The sequence below is a fragment of the Daldinia vernicosa genome (genome assembly GCF_022497035.1).
Source record: "Daldinia vernicosa strain CBS 139.73 unplaced genomic scaffold F5Y00scaffold_17, whole genome shotgun sequence".
Classification (NCBI taxonomy): domain Eukaryota; kingdom Fungi; phylum Ascomycota; class Sordariomycetes; order Xylariales; family Hypoxylaceae; genus Daldinia; species Daldinia vernicosa.
Genome location: NW_025953933.1, coordinates 278,652 through 300,126, shown reverse-complemented (window position 1 = coordinate 300,126; position 21,475 = coordinate 278,652). Strand labels below are relative to the sequence as shown.

The 21,475-nt window shown below is 45.0% G+C and overlaps 4 protein-coding genes across 4 annotated transcripts; 3 read left to right on the top strand and 1 right to left on the bottom strand.

Moving 5' to 3' along the window:
• Window positions 1-1,793: 1,793 nt before the first annotated feature.
• On the top strand, window positions 1,794-2,839 carry F5Y00DRAFT_261048 (uncharacterized protein; the record flags this gene model as incomplete). The annotated part of the gene is made up of 2 exons (XM_048011130.1): window positions 1,794-2,084; window positions 2,246-2,839. The coding sequence occupies 2 exons, from the start codon at window positions 1,794-1,796 to the stop codon at window positions 2,837-2,839; spliced, it is 885 nt and encodes a 294-aa protein (XP_047865869.1).
• A 6,506-nt stretch (window positions 2,840-9,345) lies between these two features.
• Window positions 9,346-10,627, top strand: F5Y00DRAFT_261047 (uncharacterized protein; the record flags this gene model as incomplete). Its single annotated transcript, XM_048011129.1, has 5 exons — window positions 9,346-9,415; window positions 9,468-9,521; window positions 9,576-9,956; window positions 10,019-10,233; window positions 10,331-10,627. 5 exons carry the CDS (start codon window positions 9,346-9,348, stop codon window positions 10,625-10,627), a joined length of 1,017 nt encoding a protein of 338 aa, XP_047865868.1.
• A 6,659-nt stretch (window positions 10,628-17,286) lies between these two features.
• On the top strand, window positions 17,287-18,656 carry F5Y00DRAFT_268710 (uncharacterized protein; the record flags this gene model as incomplete). The annotated part of the gene is made up of 5 exons (XM_048012308.1): window positions 17,287-17,422; window positions 17,486-17,539; window positions 17,599-17,949; window positions 18,010-18,152; window positions 18,318-18,656. The coding sequence occupies 5 exons, from the start codon at window positions 17,287-17,289 to the stop codon at window positions 18,654-18,656; spliced, it is 1,023 nt and encodes a 340-aa protein (XP_047865867.1).
• A 399-nt stretch (window positions 18,657-19,055) lies between these two features.
• On the bottom strand, window positions 19,056-21,033 carry F5Y00DRAFT_261045 (MFS general substrate transporter; the record flags this gene model as incomplete). The annotated part of the gene is made up of 2 exons (XM_048011128.1): window positions 19,056-19,580; window positions 19,750-21,033. 2 exons carry the CDS (start codon window positions 21,031-21,033, stop codon window positions 19,056-19,058), a joined length of 1,809 nt encoding a protein of 602 aa, XP_047865866.1.
• Window positions 21,034-21,475: the final 442 nt, after the last annotated feature.

The window sequence follows — 21,475 nt, the reverse complement described above, 5'->3', positions numbered from 1 at the left end:
AAGATAGGCGAATCAGCTTTACGTTATCGATTCCCTTAAGTACGTAGATCGAACACCGACTATAAACATATCTCGAAGGGACGCTGCCTTCTATGCAGTGAACGTTGTACATAGTGCTCATCCATCTGTCTTTCATATTGAAACTTTTGGACTAGGTAATCTGCCTAGCAAGAGAACATGTCTCGATGTGCGGCCTAGAAACCTGCGACTCTCGGATTTAAAACGTATTCCGATATGTGGTTGGATATGCACTGTTACCATGTCTAAACACTCATTACCGTCAAGCTTGGGGTATGGGCAGAGACCTGAGGTAAGACAACCCGATGAGAAGCCAAAGAATTTACACATTGGTTATCTGGATTATCAACGGGTTAAATAGTTACTATCTCTTACACAACTCGATCGATAAATCCAGCGGGCCGCAATCGGGAATCAGTTGAATAGGGGTAGTGTTATACTGTGGTGGTACGTGTATGCTTATTCCGTTTATAATTCGGCCTACGAACAAGCCTATAGGATAGATCGGAGGATAAGCTAACGAGTCTTAGACTTGAGACATCATAGTCCAACCAAGCAACATTACATGCTCTGATGCTGAGATCGCATGATTTGCCGCAACTGTCAACTTATTGAAACACTGTCCTGATTTTTTCAAGCCGAACATGTGTTTTTTTCATGGCCATAGTCTTATGTCTTCTCTCATCGAATTAATGGCCGTCGGCTATTCAATCGCGCGGCTAGGTTGAAGTGAAGTTGGAAGACCATATAAAATGCAGCGATGCGGCTGAAAGCGGTGCTACATGGCGGTTAAATAAATTAAACAGAGGATTATCACTATACTAGTGGTGTACCTGCGTGCCCGCATAGATGCTTAGTAGCCGCGGGACTATACATAGACGCCAGGCAATATGCCTCAAAGAGGTATGCCTTGCCACAATGCAACCTCACGCATGACCGCGCACGAGTCAAGTCGCTCTGCTAAAAGGGTTTACCTAGTAAGCTCTCCGCCTTTTAATTCAATATCCCCTTAAATATCATCCCAATCCAAAATTCGCGAGGGGACATCTCTTATCCCGCGTTATTTGCTATTCATTGGATATTGGGCCAGTACCTATAAAATTGAAATCATTCTTAAATTTGGTTACAGAAAGATGAACGCCACGATGCCTACCTAGGTCCTAGGTAACTCAATAACCCAAGACCTCAGTCCAAGGAACTGTCGAGAAAGTGACCGTATAATACCGAACCGAGTGGCCACACCCTCCTACGTTGATTGTCGCAAGCACCACTTCATTAGTCCAGTCTTGTAGTGTAGTACCCCAGATTTTAAAAACGAAGTCGCGCGTATTCCAATGGACCACCCCTATCTACATTCCAGTAACTAATCAGCTATCAATACGCGGAGGCGGCATTGCGGATGATAGGCGCTGTCCTTACACATTCCCCTGAGACATAGCGTCTAGTTAAGCTTCAAATTAGCCGCAACGCTTTATGGGTGCACCAAGTAATGAGTATACGCAAGGGCTCGTAAGCATAATCGGAGATTTCTAGCCTACCCAGAAGACCTCGAATTTTATCAATATATAGGTATTTGAAAACTCAACTAACTGACTGAGAGTCTCCATTTCTGGCGGATCATGCGTTGTCATCATACCGACTTCATATTATGGACAGGTCCTCGCAAGCTGAAAGGGGCAATGCCCCTATATTTACCCAGTCTTTCGGAAATGCGGATACTACCCCAATAAGGCTGACATCGACTCCTACTGAATGAACAGAGCGATATTACCAATATGGAGGAATCATTGAGGCACTTAGACGAAATGAACGAAGAACTCAGTTCCCAGGTGGAAGGTCGAGAATTCGATAAAAGCTATATCCAGCCCTCGCCAATTTGCCACTTACACTACAAGCATACTTCCCAGCTCAACAAACCTAATCCCGGTGAATTTTGCAATGATAAGGAGTCGGTTGCTGATATTACATCCGATACGCCTGTAGAACAAGTGTACCAGTACAAGGTCAAAAAGAAGAGCTCAAGGAGAAAGCCGTGGAGGCACTATTCAGGAGACTTGAGCGCTACTGTAAGTGATTGATTCTTTCGATTGAGAGTATGTCGAAGCTAAAAAAAACGACGCCGTAATCGCTAACAAGCAATTACGCCTTATATATTGTGCGACAGAGTAGCTTATGTTAACTATGTAGCCTAGCTGAATCCATTCTACTGATACACCAACTCCAAAAGCTGCCGCGAACAAGTCGTTGGGAATGGTCGAGCTTATTCCACACACTAAAGGCTGAAAACTTGCTACAGGCCAAGAATTGGAAGTTCATAACGTTTCAGAACGACTTTTTGAGCATGAGGACTGAACGAGCTGACCAAACCTTTGCCGCTCTCGTATGTATACGGCAGCTCTCCCCTTGCCGTATGTTCTACACACCCCTAAGTGCTACATGGAAAGACATGATACCCAAAACCTGGAGAAATGTTCTAACTTTATCTAGAGACTGGGTATTTAGATGGATTTTCAAGGCCACGGAGTATAGGGGCTCAGAAACCAGTGCCAAGAGCAAGAAGGTCGCCTTCTTGCACACGGGAAGGATGGTATCATTCGAGAAAGGCCTTCTCGCTATGACGAGCGGTTTTATCTTAATGATACCTGTCGGGATCTTGCTCCGTCGGCCGACGGATAAATGGAAATGTCTAGCAGTAGTAGTCTGCTTCGGCGCGGCATTTATCTTCGTCATGGTTCTCCTAGACAAGAAGCTTGACAAAATGCTTATCGGCTTCTCAGCCTACTCGGCCGTTTTAGTCACGTACAGTTCCTACGATAGCTGATAGCAGCCCCGTTCCTAATTTCGCTGATGCTTTCTATTTATAGATTTCAATCGAACATACAAGACAAGAACCCTTGCCAATGTTAGGGTTTATTTGATGGGGGACGGCGGACCATGTGTTGAATGCAAGCTGTGTCGGTTGTTTGGTAGTAGGTGTATTGCTGTTGGCTTTCTCAGGTAGCTACCTAATGAAAAAGGAACATGTTTGAATAATTTTAAGCCACAGTTTCTTTCAATTATCATGTTCCACGGCATAGAAGGTAGGCTTGGTCATTCCCGAAAAGAGGCTTGTTTTAAATAATGGATAATACTTCCAAGAGGGGGCCAGATGAGGTCAGTAACGGAGCCGACAGCCTCGCTATGAGTGGTCAAGTTGCCTCGCAAATATGTATCTAACTTATTATTCGCATGGAGAACCCCTTTAATGGAAATACATAAACATGATTGGATAGCCTAAGCCGTACTCTGCATCCAAGGCGACTTGTGTGAGAAGTACTTCATACTTGATAGCCCCCTGTATGTACGTTACAAGCTGGGGTACATTATATTTCAGTCACCTTACCTTCTTTAGGGCCGCTTCGGGTAGACCCTAAAGGGCGTTTGACTTAATGAACAGTGCTAGTAAATAGAACTTGGCTTCGAAGAAGTTTCTCAGCCCGTAGTATTCCATGTCCGTATACTTCTAGCAAGGGAAACTATCTAGGCTCACCGGTAGATCTCGAATTATTTACCGCTATCGCAAGGAGCCCGAGCGGAGTATGTGTAGAATATATTTTTTTGATGTATCTCTTTTGTTTACTTCGTGCCGAGAGTATTGTCGCGTCACGTCATACAACAAGCAGTTGGTAAGGCTTAGGTAACTGAGATTTTCAAAGGAGCCTTATCAACTTTTACGAACAACGTGGCTTCCAGTCTCTATACGTATAGGTGCGAGGATGATTCAAGTGTATGTAGTTACAATATCCATGTAGTATCTATCTCAACACTGTGAGGTACATACCAACCAGTATTCTTTTACCCTTTTTTGGGTTACACTTTTTCTCAGCTTTTCTTCCACCTTTTCTCCCACCTTTTCCGCATGGTTACGATAACCAAATTTAATGAAACTAGGTTCTACTGACTTAGCGTCACACGGGTTCTAGAACCCAACATATGCCGATTATTACGCACTCACACTGCATAGGTACCTATATATTATCATCCCAACCGAATCACACCGCCCCTTTTGCTAATCAGTGACCAGCTGTCAGCGCAGATCATAGGTACAGGAGCAAGGCGTCAATTCTGGGAGGCACTATTGCGTCGTTTGCATATTAATTCTTACCTGCTTTGATCCCATGCCTCGTGTCTGAACCGTCGCATTAGGCCTGCATGCATACCATGAACCGAACTCTTGGGGTCTAAAAGATGATAGGATAACTATCGGCCTGGCATGCTTGAAAATCAAAATTCATGCATGGGTGTTTTGCTTGGCCACAATTAGATGCGTTTTTGGTTCCTCGTGCATCATAAAATGACCATAACGTGGCGGTACCTGCAGCTGGGACTTTATGCTCATACAAATCGCGCGTCTGATGTGGGTATCACGTATTCACCATAACGAGTAAAAGAAGATGGCGGGAAAATCGTGCATTTTCCAGATACGTCTTCTGACGGACGCGAGGCATACTAATGTAGAAAGACCTAGACGAAATTATCCTAATCTCCCTGGTCCTAACGACTACCTATAGATTACGTAGCACGAGCAGCTATGCATAAATGATTTATTAATATATGTCTATTACCTATAATTATCTCTCTAGATCCACCAAAGCCGACGTGTGCGTAAAATTAGGGTGGGCGAGCCATCGGCGGTTGCATTAGGTAGCGTATAGATGGTGTCTGTAGATGCTGTAGAAAAAAGGGGGCGTAACAATACTTAGGTTCCTCCTAAACACCCAGTAATAATAGCATGTCGATTTTTAAAACCCCAACGCACGAGAAATAATCTTTTAGATATGCTAGAGTATATCAATGTTACCGTATATGTCTAATCCAACCTATGCCGACCGTGGACGTCGTTTCGGATACTTGAACATACCTCTTACGTTGCTAATGCAGAGCAATGCTTCAGCTTGTCATAATTTCTTTAGCCTTTCGAAGGTTAGATATTATATAGCGGTCGCAAATCACTTATGTATAATATGAAATTACCGTACCTGTCATGATAACGATGATGATGATGATGATGATGATAAAGTTTACGTCTATTGGTCTGTTGTATGCTACATACGTAGATACAGCGGCGCAACTTTGGCGCTTTAGACGTCTAGAGTACTCCCCAAAGGGGAACAGAGCTAGGGTACCGCCTGACACAAGAAAAATAAGAACATAAAAGAATGTAATCTTTCTAGAGGTTGAAGTTTGGGGCTTTGGGGCCTTCTTTCCAGTGCCTCGCGTGGTTCTACAAGATATTGTGGCTGCTTGCAGCCGGTGGCTAGTAGGGCCTAATTTCTCTTGTTTCCAGTAATACCCAAAGCCTATTTCTAAGTACCTGTCATAAGGATGATAGTAGAGCTTAGATTTTAGGAGTTGACGCCAATTAATCGTTGGGAGGGCTGTATCTAAGAGAACTCAAATACTTGACCTGGAGAAATACCGAACCTTTTGATCAAAGCACGCTTGCGTTACGAGGGCATCGAGGCATCTTGAAAACTACCCACATGACATGAATTTATATAGCCGGAGTCAATATTCTATTTGAAATGCGAAATGTGAGTTGTGTGAGATTACAGCTATTGTCTAGCATCTCTTTGAGTATGACAATGCCTTCAAGTTATGTACTTTGGGAGAAGTCAAACAGTGTTCCTTCATCTAGTCCTTGCCCTTGTGTTTTGAATCCGAATCATGTTCACCCCCTACACACTTCTCGCCAGTCCCATCAGCTTATCCCATACGTACTTCCAGATGTTACGAGTAACTGCGGGTTGTGGTGCCGGATCCGGTTTGCGTGCTTGCTGGGGCGATGTCAAGATCTGTCGCCCACTCCTTGTAGACTTTTTGCCCGCTCCGGTCGAAGTCATTGTGAGTTTAGATAGTAAGGGGAGCTCAAATTGTGTATATCTGTTTAGGAGTTGGTGTGTCGACCGAAGATGTCGAGAGTGTCGGGGATGGATAATCCGATACTATTTGGACGAATCCCCGCGTCTTTGAAACAAACCGAAGTTAATATATTACTTAGACTATATTATAGCATGACGTTATATAGAAAAAATAGAGTTCTTACCTTTTAAGACTGATATAAGTGAGGATTATTGGAAAATAGTCGATAGCAAGTGCTCGGCTCTAGGTAGTGATAGGATTCTGGGGATTTAGGTCTAGGATCGTGATAATCGGGAGGACATCACGAAATAAATAGTGGCCGTGTATTCCTGTTTATTTATCGATTGGGGCATCCGCACGCGTCCTTGACAGATTCGAGCATGGGTACCCGGGAAGCACCGTCGCGCGATAGACGCAAGTAGCCCGTCGTCCAAAGAAAAAGTTTTCCCAGCATGATGGTGGACTAGGCTAACGATGTATACCGTGGGAAATTACCAGTCGTCTATACACTGAAAAATTAATTTAATGATAAGGATGATGGCCCTCACTGCGATGGATGCGGAGTACAGAGTACAACGCAATGGAATGGAATGCAGCAAAGGTGATCGTAGGTAACTGTGAGCTTAGTGGATTTCCACTTGGGTAGTATGTCGACGTGTTGACCAATAACGCACTCAGAGTACTCTAAAGCCAATCGCTACCAGGAATTCCGTCGTTTCTAGTGCCGCGTCCCATGTGCCGCATCCCATTAAGTACCTGGCCCTAAAGAATATGGGTTCCGATGAATCGCCAAATGTATAGGTACTTTTTAAAAGGTTGTACGCGGGACATGGGCAACCACGTTTTTACATTGAACAAATCGACTCCTAATACCGAAATCCCGGGCGGCTGGTACTCTCGACGCCAGCGTTAGGTTGCCCTGATAACCCTGGCCCAAAGTTGGATTTCTCCCATCTTTTCCGTCTCTTCCTATTAATGGACCATACCATTCCCACGTCGAATTGAAGAGACGTAGTATTAATTTATCTCCTTGCCGATACCCTGGTAAATAATGGACGAAGATTGACATTCATAGAGGTCCCTCTAGGCGTAGCGTTGGGCCAAAGAGTAGCTGAAAGCCAGGTAGATAAGGGCCCCAATCGTCGCTACTATCTGTAGCAACCCGTCCCGATTCCTAGCTTCCATGATTAAACTTCTTAACATTCTGAATCAGATTTGGGCCCATAACAAACATCGACTGAAGTCCATATTGTAACGGTCATTTATTTCTTTACATTGAACTTCCTCAGGAATACTTTATTCCAATTCGACCGAGCGTGCTTAAGCTTGGTCAAATTGTCTTATTTTGAGATTCCATCATGTCTCTCAAAGCTAACAAGATGAGCTTTAACATCGACTTGAAATGCATGCAGCTTTGTATATTATAGACCTTTTTATTTTTGTTAGTTGAAACTTCTTTTCATTAAGTTCTTTTAGGATTACCTAGGAAGACAGAGTGCAGCTTACAAGCTTTGTATCTGGACGTATGTATTAAGTACCGTAGTTAATTGGTCCGTGCGCTGTCAGTTGAAAGCCCAGGGGATCGGGTCTGGGGTAGATTAGCGGATGTCTCCACTATCTGGCGGATCTTCCCGAGGAAAGGTTGATACTTTTCTGCTAGTACCCATTAAACTTCAGCCCTAACGGGTCCGTAGAAGCAGTTCCGAAGTACGGAATAAGGGGATCGGATATCAAATAAGATATCCTCGCTTATACGTAATTCCTTCCGATAACAGCCACAGATCGGGAGGCTGTTGCTGCACGCCATATCATGCTGCAGATTCGCAGCCAGCGAATAAGACGTAAAGATTATTATCGTGAGGTATTATAGGCGCTTGTCGCGCTCTTACCAAAGAGCGGGACCGGCTATAATCTGGTCAGTAGGAAATAGGGGAGAAGAGGGGTATTTGATGTCAAATCGGGAGCCCTTTACACTCGACGCAAGCCCGTAGTGCCAATAGGGACTAGTAAATAAGGGTTACCAAACCAACCGTATTTTGATAAAATATTCATATTTGCTTGATAAGTAGGTAGTTAAATAGTTTGAGGCATCGTAATTAAGAGACTAAGGTGGCGTGTATTGTCGTTACCGGAAGGCCGAAGTTGGAAGGTGCCTGTAAAATACCTAGGTAAGGTAATTACCAAGGAAAAGGTCAAAGTTTAGAGGAGAGTGGGCAAGGGCACGTAATAGGTAGGTAGGTAATCTACCCTTTATATGGATCGTGCCTAACTATACGATTAACCCCTATCTTTCTTTCCCAACTTCCGAGTTATAATGCAATCGTTGCCGTTGAGTCTCCCTGATTCTTTCCAGCCCCTATACATTATTTAGTCGCGTATGGCATTCATAAGAATGAACTTGCATTTAAGTAGAGGAATTCGTACCTATAAATCATGAGAAAAATAACAATCGTAAAAAAGCAATTTCGCGCGACCGTGGCAGTTTTTGTATTGGAATAGGACCCCTGCTAGCTTCCAAGAGCTAATTATCTCCTATTCTAAGTGCATAAATAGTACATATGTATAAATCTTATCGGTCTACTATTAGCTAGATTATACAACGTTCCATCGATTCTTCGACGACCTTATGGCTACTATACCGTTATTATGAAACAAGTTCGAGAGAGCATAATGTTGGCGTTAGCTGACAAATATTGGAACTACAAGCTACTTTATCGGCGAAAGCCGCCAATTCGGTCGTATCAAGTTCAAGAGGGTACAAAGCAAGCAGGTATCCGAGTAGAGATAGTTAATACAAAGATCAACATACTAGTTCTGCCACGATGCGAACCTAGCATCGGAAGAACAGCTATATTGTGTCCAGTAATTAAAAGCTTACAGTATACGAGGCAACGAGTATACTTACAAGTGGCTCTTCGTTTTCTACTCAAGCTATAGACTCGAATTTAACTAAGTACCTACTATCAAGTAACTCGAGCCTCCAATTTCTATATATTAGATACCTATTTAGATGTAGATAGATATACTGACGGATGCCTTTCATATGGGCGCTATTAGTTAGTACTCGAAGCCCATGTAACAAAGTAGACGGATGTTGGTTCCATTCAATATTCGGATGGTATTACTGTACACCATCCTCTGCGGGGGAAATCATCGTACATATAGTGGTTAACCGATAGAGACCAGAGCGCCTTTCATACGTCCGTTTGTCGGGCCAATCTCTCCGACCCCCAATCTGCCGAGTTCGCAGAGCCGCAACAGCTACTTCACCGAAATCTCAGGCGATAGGATGAGGCCTTGTGCCTTTCCCTTCCGTCGGAAAAGATATGATGCACGTATTGCGGATATTTATTAGGGTGCCATGCCCACCTGGCATCATGTTCCTATTGACGAATCCAACGTTCCCTTCCTTCACAATCTTCCACTATGACTTCGCCAGCTCGTTTAGAAGAGGGCCATGAGATGGATGCAATCACCGGTAGCAGCGGAGAGCCTGGTGCGATTTGAACACTCCCTGATATCCTCTCCACAGCTAATAATTATTCTAGGAACCGGGAACAATAACACCGGGTATGAAAACTTTCGTGGAGACTCTGAACTTAGTGAGCAAACTTATACGCATAGATAGCTAACGACCTAGCTGACAGACGAGATAGAAAATGGAGTGCCCAGAGGTTGGCCTTCTATTGCCGCTGCCCAATTATACTATCCCAACCTCAGCATTCATCGACGCTTCTCCTACCTTTTACATCGGGTCCTCTTAGACCAAGAAACGAAACTTGCGTACCTCGAAAATCAACTAGAAAGGCTCGATAACGAAGACAATGAAAGAAATGCTGCCAGATTGAGATCGCTGTCGTTTGATCGAGAAACATTACTCATCAGCCACACTCGAGTTCAGGCCCAATCCCAGCCTGTTCCCACCCCGACGACATCCAAAGGAGCAGATGAGGAGCAAAGGGATACGAACGAATATAGCCCGTGGAATAACAAAGACCTCATCCTGGAATCCGCAATGCTGAGATTGAAGAGCTATGGTTAGTACTACCTATACCCGCAAGTTGGTCCTGGATAAATAATAACAAATAGTGGTTTGAAGACGAGCTACTCCTGCTCGGCAAAGAAATGCAGAAGCTGCCACGCATCTCTAGAAGAGAGCATAGGGTGTTCTTCGACGTGGTGAATAACCGCCATCCGCTCGATGCATCGGCATGCCAGTTTCTATATTCGAACGATGACTTCGTTACTACGGTCACCGACCGTGTGCATCAGTACTTCGAGACATTAATCTACGGGGATACACCCATCACAAAAGTGAGCACACTTATCTTCTAACTATACATGCGTCGACTCCATCACTCAGCCTATTACTAAAGAACCATTTTACTGATATTCGATTAAAACCCTGAAGCTCACTAAGAGAATCTTTGGGCGAAAGGACGAAATCGACACCCGGATTTTGACCGTGTTCCTCAAGGTCGTGGTAGTATTCGCGAGCGGAGTGCTGCTGCTTTCTCCCGTTGCTATACTTCTTCTCGTGAGCCTATCCAGGGCCGAATCCTTCGTAGTCGTGGTCGCTTTCGATTTCGCATTCGTAGCTGCCTTGACTTGGTTGAAGTGCAATTGGGAAACCATCCTCGTCGGTCTAAGCGCGTACATGGCGGTACTTGTCACGTTTCTCTCGAACCTTGAGCAGGGGAAGACTTAACTAACCCCTTTTCGAACGACGTCGGAGCGGGTACTTGATAAATAAGACATTCTTTTAAAGAAGGTTATATTTGGAATTTTACATTATAATTTAGCTACTATATTGCCGCCTGTGTTCCTTCGTGGCAAATATACGACGCACAAGATCTCTATACGTTGATTGTGTTTCAAGGTTGGTCATAGGGTGTCCCCTAAACTGGCATAAGCCAGCACCTCTACTACTCTAAATATTACTACATAAAATTAGCTAAGGAAGGTAAATTAGTCCTACGTTATTAGACTAGCCAACTATACTAAAAGGGGTGCTGTCTTATGCCAACTTAGGGGATAGGCTACAGCTTCTCGTTAGGTAAAATTATTTTTAACATTATATGAGTTCGCTATGAAGCAAGATATATATATGAAGTATTTGTTGGTTGTATGTGACGGCTTCGTGTTAAAGGGGTAAACTTCCTTCTGCCAAATGCGCAATCCGGACCAATCACATATTACACACGGGTTTCCCCTTACCCTACATATAGGAATTGATCTAATTCTTACCGAGTACTAGCTTTAAAGACGGCTCTAAGCGCTTAGTCAATCAGTAGAAGTAACTTTCGTTGCGTAGTCCGATATACTTATAACCATTTCTATGGAATTTCAGATAAAAAACACCCTATAAGGAGGGCTGGAATTACTTGAAAATGGTAGAGTTAATGGCATGAAGTTGAAATTTGGGGGTCAGCTTAGATAACACAGGATTAACAAGCGCGACGCGTAAAGGTGTAGCGTCCCCTTTAGACATGATTGGTGCTGGCGCCTAGCAGACAGCAGGCCGTGCATGATTTGACAGGTAGGTATCTACCTTTCTCTACTTTCTTCTATGTACCCAAGACTTCGGTTCTTGAAATTAGCTAGAGTACACGTGTCTCGTTTTTATATTTATAGAATTAGTACTAACTCGTTTGAGCTCACCACCTCACCTCGTTACCATAGCAGCTCAAGCATAACGTGTCAAGCTTATTTACCTTGTGTCAGCTATTCCACATTATTTATCCCAAAGCATGATTGATCCTCGTTCTACCCAGGTATTTGGTATGTACCCTGTCCACATATTGATAATCATATAATTCAGCTAATATATACATGACTTACCGCCTGATTTCAGCTCCAAATCCGCCGAAGGCCTTATCTTGTGGATAAGAGGCCGCCAGCCTCGCCAAAAAAATATCTTACCTACTGTATCCTGGAGTTCGGCAAGATGCTCCCCGAAGCGCTCTAGACAGCTAAGCAACGGTACAGTGAATGCTATATATTACGGGACGGTTCTCTACTTTAGATAGGTTAGGATATGCAGGTGGGGATATGTACCTGGCCAAGTTAGGAATGTAAGTTAAGGTAAAATGGTAATGTAAGTTAAGGCAATGGTAATGTAAGTTAAGGCACATAGGTTAAGTACCTAGGTATTGGTATAGGTACATTAGGTAGGTATTCCTAGGTTACCTTAATTGTTCGACTAATTCTCAACCTTTTCCTCCATAGACGGGGGTCTAAAGAAGTCCTGCAGGGCCCACAGACGAGGCTGCCAGCCCATCATCGACAAGCCGCGCTCGTCAGTTCGATTCTTTACTGTGAAAGTTCTTAGTGGTTAATCGACATAATCTTACTATATTGCTAAACATGCTACTGTCGCCAAATGTAGATAGTATGCTGCATGTTCCAGTCCGCTCCTGGCAATGATAGCAACAGCATAATACGTGTACGGCTGACTTGGTCAAATACCAGGCCGCATATGTGGAGCAAGAAATTTTCCATGCAACAGAATAATCGGTTTCAAGGAATGGTTGGGGCTGGGCTATGGGCTAGCATAGATGGACTCTTTCGCCCGGCTACGATGTTGGTACCGTACTTGTTCGCATGGTACATAGCTACATCTCCGCCGACACGCCTGATGCACCACAACAAGTATAGTGGTAAATTGTATCTTAACTTTCTTAACTTAACTTACCTATTCTAATTTGTTCTTTACGCTGGTTCGGCAAGTGGAGTTCCCGTCTGATAACATGTCCACTCCTGAGCTCTCTTCCCGTAGATACAGTGTGTCCGTTGCGCAGTTGCGCAGGTGAGACTTGGTTACATTATTGGTCACAGCCATGCCGCCAGGAGAATCCCGCTCTGGCTGTGTCTAGAATCATGTAATCATGTCATTGGTTAGTATCTACCGCTCTCTCTACTATACCTATCTGCAAAATCATTAAATGAGTTTCGAAGTCCCTTGGCGGCGAATCTCAAGTGGTGGCTCAAGGAAATGAGATGCGAAACGCAAGAACGCCGATTTTTCATTTTCCCCAAAAATATCAATTCTTTCCAAGACTATAAACTAGGTAGCTAGGCACCTTAGTAGGTAGGTACGTAAGCGTTATTTCGCAGACTCACTTGATGAATTTCTTATACAATGGAAGTCTGGTTGAATGTTACTATTGCTTGTACACAATTCTATTATAAGCGTAACAGCGACGCTACAACGCGCCTCCTTTTCACTGCTTTTGGCGATTGGGTTTCATCTCTTTACAGCAATTAGTGCCGTATCGTTGTTACGCGAACATTGATAGCATTTATTGATTGGGTGGTTGGTTCTAGTCTATCTAGGTACATATGTAACTTGGGTACAGCTCAATTCCGATGGTGCAAAGATGGGGCAGTGGTGTTTTCTCTATATGGACAAGTAGAGGCAACATTTTCCGGTTTCAGTGAAGCGATTATATACCCGTCTGACTCCTAGCATAAGCTTCCATAAGTCTCAAATCACGAAGTCCGGTCATCGACCTTTCTTCGTGGTCACTAAACTCCCCTCCGTGAATTTTCGGCTAACAGGGGGCGAGGATCGGAAAGAGGGGAATGAGTCTGTCCCGTGGTGTAGATATACTTTCCCCTCGAGCCGCCGCGTTTCGGTTTCGGTCTATGACTGTCTTTTCTGCCTTTCGACAGCCAGTTGGAAAGCCCACACATGGTATTCCGTATAGGAAGAACGTTGATCGGCGATCTCAACTTGTTGACTTGGACTTATAAGAAGGATTCTGAGAATTGTAACTTGGTTGGGCTTCAGAACGAGTGCTGATCTAACGAGTAGTGTAAGTAATTGACGCAGAACATTGAATGATGAGAGACTACGGCAATAAGACAAGGTCATTACCTCGTATCAGTGATTCTTTGCTCAATAGTCTTCTTTAATTAGACAATATTGTAAATTCTAGAATGGAGGAAGAGTAACAGATTTCTACGCATATTTATATTTATTGGTAACAAGGATGCGGAGCTATTTCATCATCGAGGAAGTAAACCCTAGGGCTTCAAAAGAGCACACAGCTGCTTATTGTCCAAGAGACTTCGAACATACTGAAGCAAAGGCCAATCGAGATAACATGGATGCCAGGGTGCATCAGTGGAGATGGTCGAATGGCCGTGCACGCTTGATGTGGTTGAGGCTCTCTCAGATACACTAACCTAGTCAATACGGAAGAATCCATGGTCAATAGACTATCTGTAGCGGGTCCCGTCCCTGTATTCGAGCATGATGAGAATAGACTATTAACGGAGCGTGCTGAATATTCTTTTGGTGTTGGGAGCAGGTACCAAACCGAATTTCTGATATATCCCTGTCCCTGTCCCTGTCGATCTATGTAGGTACCTAGCATCGGTAGAAGTGGCAGCGCGCTGGCGCGTTGCTTTAAGATTCATTGACCGACAGGGGGGAGCAGCATGGAAGGACTGGACGGGATAGCGTCCCGGGACATTCCCAGGACATTGCCAGGAATATGATCCCAGCGCATATACATAAGTAGAATTTGTCTTTCAGTAATCAACGTCCGCAATTCGTAGCGTAGTGTGTGAATCCGAATAGTCCCATTTTCAGATTCTGTTGCCCCGTAAGAGGTAAGATTATGAAAGTGGAAAGATTTGGTGATTGAACAGATTCCAAAATTCTCCGTCGGCTCGTTAATCTTGTCATCGCGCGGCCCCTGTGGTAAGCCATAAGCTCAGGCTTTTTTCACCCCTTTTTTTTTGCCTCAAAATTTTTTTTTCTCCGTCGGTTTTATATTACGAAACAGGCCGTCCATTAGGTCGCATAGATGGCAAACAAACGAGCCTCTTGGCTCATTGGAAAGGTCCCGTTTGGCTGATAAGACATTCGATCTCCGACGACAATTCGGACTCGTAACAATACCTCCGCGATATCCCTTATCGATGTCATTATCGATGTCATTAGTGTGCCATATGATTACCTAAGCCACATATGTGGCTGTAGGTTTGTCGTAGGTGACTTAGGTACCTAGGTTGGTGCCTTTTAAGCCTCGATAATTGCTTTCAGACTGCTTCCATTTCCCCTTTCCAACTCTTATATTCATATCTCCCAGGGAAGCTGATAAAGTCCAGTCGGAACCCGATTGGGGATCAACACTTTAGAGATAAAATAAGAATCCGATGCTGTGGTAGTGGGAAATCGGCAACTGCTGAGCGGAACGGGCCGGTACGGACTGGTTCGGATGGTGGACCGAGCATGAAAACCGTGCCGAAAACAAGGGGGGCCCTGAACCGGCCACGATAATTCAAATGCGGGGTGCAGAGAACCCTTCATCCGAAATCCGGGCTTGGTTAAAAGTCTGACGGTATACCTGAGAAGGATAGCCCCCAGACTGTCACCTGCGCTGTACATACGTTTTACCAATCAAACGTCCATCTTGAAAGTGTTGGCCCCATGCGCGTGACCTCCCATTCTTTTCCAACATTCCTTATCCAGCCAGATGCATACAGTCCAACCCATCTCAAAGGGAAGGCTAAGAGCTTTATATGAATCTCTTCGCCAGAACCCCTCTCGCACCCCCAAAATAATACCCGCTGCGTAAGCGGAAGGGTCAGTTGGTATATCTCGAAGCCAGTTTAATAATAGTAAACTTTGGTCTTACTACTTTTATCACACTTATAAGCTATCTTTCGTCATATCGAGACTCGCCAGGAGAAGGCGAGACTTGATGAAAGACGGGCCGACTGCATTCCAGTCAATCCGTGGTGCTTTTTAAAAACGATGGTCAGGTCAAAAAAAAAACCAAAAAACCCCTATGTTAAAGTTGGAGTGGGAGATGGTTAGGTTTTATTCCTATTTACATACTCGGAAGAAAGGTGGGGTGAGTAATTTCTCTCGAGTGGGATCCTTAGCCATTGTGTCTCACTGCAAACGAGATGCCCACTGTGACATACATCCGATCTCATCCACCTTTCCTCTCTCACATGGTCTATCGTTGGTACCATCATCGGAGTTCCATCGGCCGTTTCATGATTGGACGGGGTTAAAACGAATAAGCTATAGTAATAAAGGAATTCCTATCCACCCATGCGGGTCTCTTAGATTTCACTGACAACCTATTTTTAATCGCATTTAGTTATGTCGTGCGTTACGGTCAATAACTCCGCCATTGTGTATCCTAACATACTTAATGGCTTGGAATCTAAGACATTTCCGTATCTTTTGAAGCCACTTTGGAGATTCAAGTTTGGACCAAAGTGTCACTCTTGTAGTTTACGCTCCTCTCAGGGCCGTCGGCAGGAGACGTGGCATGAACATGCTCTATTGATATCATTAATATCCGTGGAATATACTTAGCTATGTTCTTTAGAGTCAAAGACGCAGTCATGAGTATGGACGGCAAGCCCAAGAGTAAAAGCGCTAATAGTACGGATGGGACTGACTGATATTTGCTACATAGGGGTAAGCTTATTATACTTAGACTGACGACTTTTAGGGAAAAGAGCCTATTCTGCCCCCTATTAGTAGCAGCTTCTATATAAAGTAGATCTCACGGGGAGCCTCGAGCGATACTATATCCGTCTATCTAGGTAAGTGGGTATTCTGATGGATGAAACTCAGCCTCTTGACCTTATGTCCGTCATATCCATAGCCACGATGTTGGTGATCGAGGCTCTCAGCCATATTCTTACGAACATATGCCAATGAGACGCTTGGCTTTGGTGCCTAACGCTAGAAATGGCAATGAAGCCATCTAGGTTCTACGCCAGGTGGCTACCGTGTTACCCTCGTACCAGAAGCCTGGTTTGCACGATTCCAATGTTGCCTCTAAGAGGTTGCCTTGATAGGTATTCCAACCTGCGCTGGACCGTCATCAGACGACAATTCGCCAAAATGAGTAGATGTTAGTTCGAACATTTAAAATGCTGCGCTCCTTCGTTAGCACGCCGGATTTCATTGGTTCATCTTCAGTATACCGCTTTTATGTTTAGAAGTAAGCACCTTCAAGTGAAGGGTTTAGCGTAGCATATTGACGAGGCTTCCACCGATATCTGCCCCCATCCTCACCGCTCCATCGCGACTCGCACTTCGAATGCACGGCGTTGAAGCATCTTCTCGTGACATCAAATCGCACTACACCCTCCCCAAGATACTGGCCAATTTTCCAACCACTTTGGGGGCTATTGGGTATTCAAGCATACTAGAAAGTTGCGAATACTCTCACCAGTACTCGTATCGACTCGACGATCGATGTGACGATATGTCCAGCAGGGCCAGGCGGTGAACCTAATGCCCCGCATATAAATATCAGAGAAAGAAACGCAATGTTAGCATAAAAATGGAATGAAGAGCAGCGTATCTAAGTAATTTTCCTCATTATGTCGAACTCGTCCGGTGCTATCCCAATACTTCCACTAAACAACATGCAGTTACACAACAACATTGCTCGCCAAACTCCAACTGCCCCTTATAAGCCGCAATTGCATCCTAACATATACGAAAGGATTTCAACTGGTACGTTGACATGCATTAGCTAATGGTAGGCATACATTTCTTTAATTAATGCCTACGTCTTAGCCAAGAAAGCAGCCGGCTTAGAGGAGGATAATTTCTATACTGACGAAGATGTCGGTGAGTCGAACTACCAGATGCGATTTCCCGTGGGAACACCACCTAATAATAGAATCAAGTGAACTACTCTCCTCGTGGCTGGCCCAAGATTGCGTCGCAGCAGACGTATTTCGGCAACCATAACAGCCATAGGGGCTTCGACCCCCTGACGCACTACCTACTCACGTCTTACGAACTAAAGCTCTCTGTCGTCGAGGACGAACTAGACGAGATGAACTGCGAGGACGAAAAGGAGGGTGGAAAGCCCCTATGGTCGCTCCCTTTTGACCGCGAGAAATTCGTTACCCGTTGCCGTCAAGGGGTCGGACATCTGCCTCCGCAGTATTCGGGGTCAAACCTGGGTGAGATCGATCGTGCGACGCAGAGAGAGAATATGATTACGAGCGCTAGGATTTTACTCGGAGAATACCGTAAGTTGCGGATCGGAAATTGAAAAGCACGCGGCCTGATACTGTATATGTCCTCCTTAGTACAGCTTCTTCTCCTGCAGCGCGATATCAAGAGACTTCCGCGCGTGTCTCGGAGCGCGCACGAGGCGCACTTTGAAATGACACGGCGCGATCAGGGACTTAACGACCAGGCGTGCGCGTTTATGCGCTACGTCGACGACTTCGTTAGCACCGAACCAGATGCGATTTTTCGGCGGCTCGAATCTTTGCTGAACTATACAGACAATCGCTGGTACATGGCAAGTTGGATTCATCAACTTCCCCTTTCTTTCTTACTTCCCTTCCATTGTTCATTTATATTAGCCTGCCAAGCTAACATATCCCTAAAGAAACCACTAAAGCATCTCTGTTGCCTTTTCAGCCGCTCTACTCTTCCTTCCTCCATCCCTCCTGACGGCCCACACATGACCTATAGCTTGCGGCCCTCTCGGTTATTCCTCAAAGTCCTTCTTGCCATTGGCAGTCTGTCACTTTCGCTATTGCCTATCGCGCTCCTGTTTCTAGAGACGAACTGGTCGCGCGGGGGGTATTTGACCGTTGTCGCCGTTTCCTCCGTCATTTTTGCTCTCGTCATACTAGCCTTTGAACCCCGTACGGTGCCTATGCTCATCAGTCTTAATGCATACTTCGCCGTGCTCTCCACGTGCCTACCAAACTTACCTATGTAGGTACCTGTCATGGTGTGACCTGAGAAAAAGGTGATGCTTTGGGGGGCTAAGCTCCAGTTTGCTGCCGGAGGATGACAGAAATGAGTGATGAAAAGGAGTTATGGTGAGAAAGGTAAGATAAACATGATAGTATCAATGACCAAAAGCTTACTGTTATACAATCTAGATTTATAGGTCGGAAGTCTAATAGTATTTACAGACAGAGGTTATAGTGTAGCGAACATAGGGTCATCTTGAGATGAACCTCTATGATATTTTTATCACTAACTTTTAGTTATTTTTCCACATAGAAGGTTTTTAGCTCTCGTTATACATAATCAAAGACTGTCAGACTAGCCGTTATCGCACACTGCCCGTGGGTAGTGCACATAATAAGAGTGGTTGTCCATGCACGAGCATCTATTCCCTCTCACTGCGAGATAAGGTTGAATGTAGCTTATGCTGCTTCATTAAGGAGATGCAAACAAGCTCTAGAAGCACCAGCCCTAACATTGTAAGCCATACACTCCTGAAGGCTTCCATAAATGATGCTATGACACCGTCGTACCAGCCGTCGGGGAGGTGTTTCAACTCGTCTAAATCATCTCTGATTCTATGAATCTCTTCCGCTGCCCCAGGTAGGTCGCCAAATCGCCCCCATAATTCAGTTTTAAGTACGTTTTGATAGATGGCCGATGCGATCGTAACGCCGACCGTTCCGCCGACGGATCGGAATGCATAAGTAGCGGAAGTAACTACAGCTTGGTGGGAGTGGTCTACGGCTGCTAAACAAGCTAGAAGCGTGATAGTAAGCATGCCTCCCTGGCCGGAACCAAGAAGCAGGAACGCAATCATTAGGTGCCATCCTGGAGAGTTCTCATCGAGAGTTGTGAGGATGACGACAGAGGCGACCTGGAGTAATACGGCAAAGATACCTAAGGCCAACTATTGAGAGATTAGCCTTCTACGGAAACCCCAAAATTGCTTACTATGAACGCTCGATTTGGAATAGGGGCGAATATTAGATAAATAACTCGAGATCTTAAATGCCTCGCTACCTCTTAAAAGGGAATGATGCATATGGTGCTAGATCTAGAAGCAATTAAAAACTTACTACTGCACAGTTAGTATATACACCGAATAAAGCACTAGACAACAAGACAAATTGGATGTAAATATGAGGAGCAGGGATTCGAAGACCCGGAGACGGAGTTTTCTCGCACGTACCATATCGACCAGTTTTCCTCATAATGAGCCCGCTTCCAATGGAACAGATAGATATTCCGATAGGTGCAAAAAGGATTACTACCCCAGAATCCGTCGAAGAACTTCCGCGAGACTGCATGTAAAGAGGGACATAGAAGAGAGCCATCATGTTTATCATCATGCCTAGCAAATTCGTCATACAGGCTGTGAAAACTGTCCGATCTAGAAGGAGGCGTACCGGAATGATGGGTTGTTTGGCGCGGGATTCCCAGAGAATGAAAGCAATAAACGCTACTAGCGAAAGCGGCAAAGTAGTCAGCGGCAGGGGATGGATCCATGGGACCAAATTCCCACCGGCATTCAAGCCGAGCAGCAACAGGACCAGAAACACAATGAGTGAAAATACGCCTGTGAAGTCGATGCGAGCTAGGTATGACTTCTCTGATACTTTGGGTGGTATGCGGACAAGATAGGCAACTAGACACGCAGAGACCAGAACTAGGGGAACCTGAATCAAGAAAGCCAGACGCCAGCCCCAAGAAGAGTTGTCATTGACAAAACCGCCGAAGACACCACCAAGCATGGCCCCGGCCCCATAGCATATATTACCGATCCCTTGGATGACGCCTCGGTTTCGTAGAGGGACGAGATCGGTACCAAGAAAAGTGGATATGGACATAAGACCACCGCCTCCAATACCAGCGACAACTCGTCCAAAGATCATAACGCTTTGGTCCCCCGCGAGACCACAGATGAGATTGCCGACAGCAAAGAAAACATTGCTAAAGACGAGGCCGGGGCCTCTCCCGAAGATATCCGTCAGCCTCCCGGAGATGGGTTGACAGGCAGCATTTGAGATGAAGTAAGCAGTTGCGAGCCATGATAATAGACTCAAGGACTGGAACTCGCTAGAGATGGGTGCTGAGAGGGTGGCAATGATGGTAGAGTCGATGGCGCCGAGAAACACGCCTATCCAGCAGGTGAAGAGGATGAGCCACAGCTTAAACCCTTTCACTTCTTCGACGATGACGATCTGCTCTTCGTCATTGCTGATCAGCGGAGACTCCTCGGCCGAGATATCGTTCTCATTCTGATTGCTCAGTAGCGGCGTCCTTTCGTCGCTCTGGACGAGGGAGTTTCCGTTCGCCGAGACTGGCGGTACGTGCTGAGCGGAGATGTCATCAGCCGCCATGACAGCAACTCTTTCGCATACGTTAGAGCACACCACCTTTACTTATTTAGAGGGCGTGCCAATTAGGTATTAGGTACCTACACCTAACTTGAAAGTCGTTGGGCTTGCTGTTATAAGACTTGAATAAACCGCATTTACTCGGAATGAAGGAGGGTGAGGTTAGAACTAAACGACGGTGAGATGTATACTCTGATTATATACTCAAAACGGGAATATAAAGATGGCGAAATCGACTTCGGATTTAAGAGTTATGCTATAGTCGGGGTTTAAATAGCTTAGAGGCGGTTGCGACACTAATAAATAGCTCAATCCCTTCCCCGAGCATCGGCAACTAGTGTGCGCCCTATCGGGAACTGGTACGCTATGACACGACAGGTACCTAGGTAACCTAGCTGTGGTTCATTTTCACACGGATCTCAACAAGGTAACTGTATATACAAAT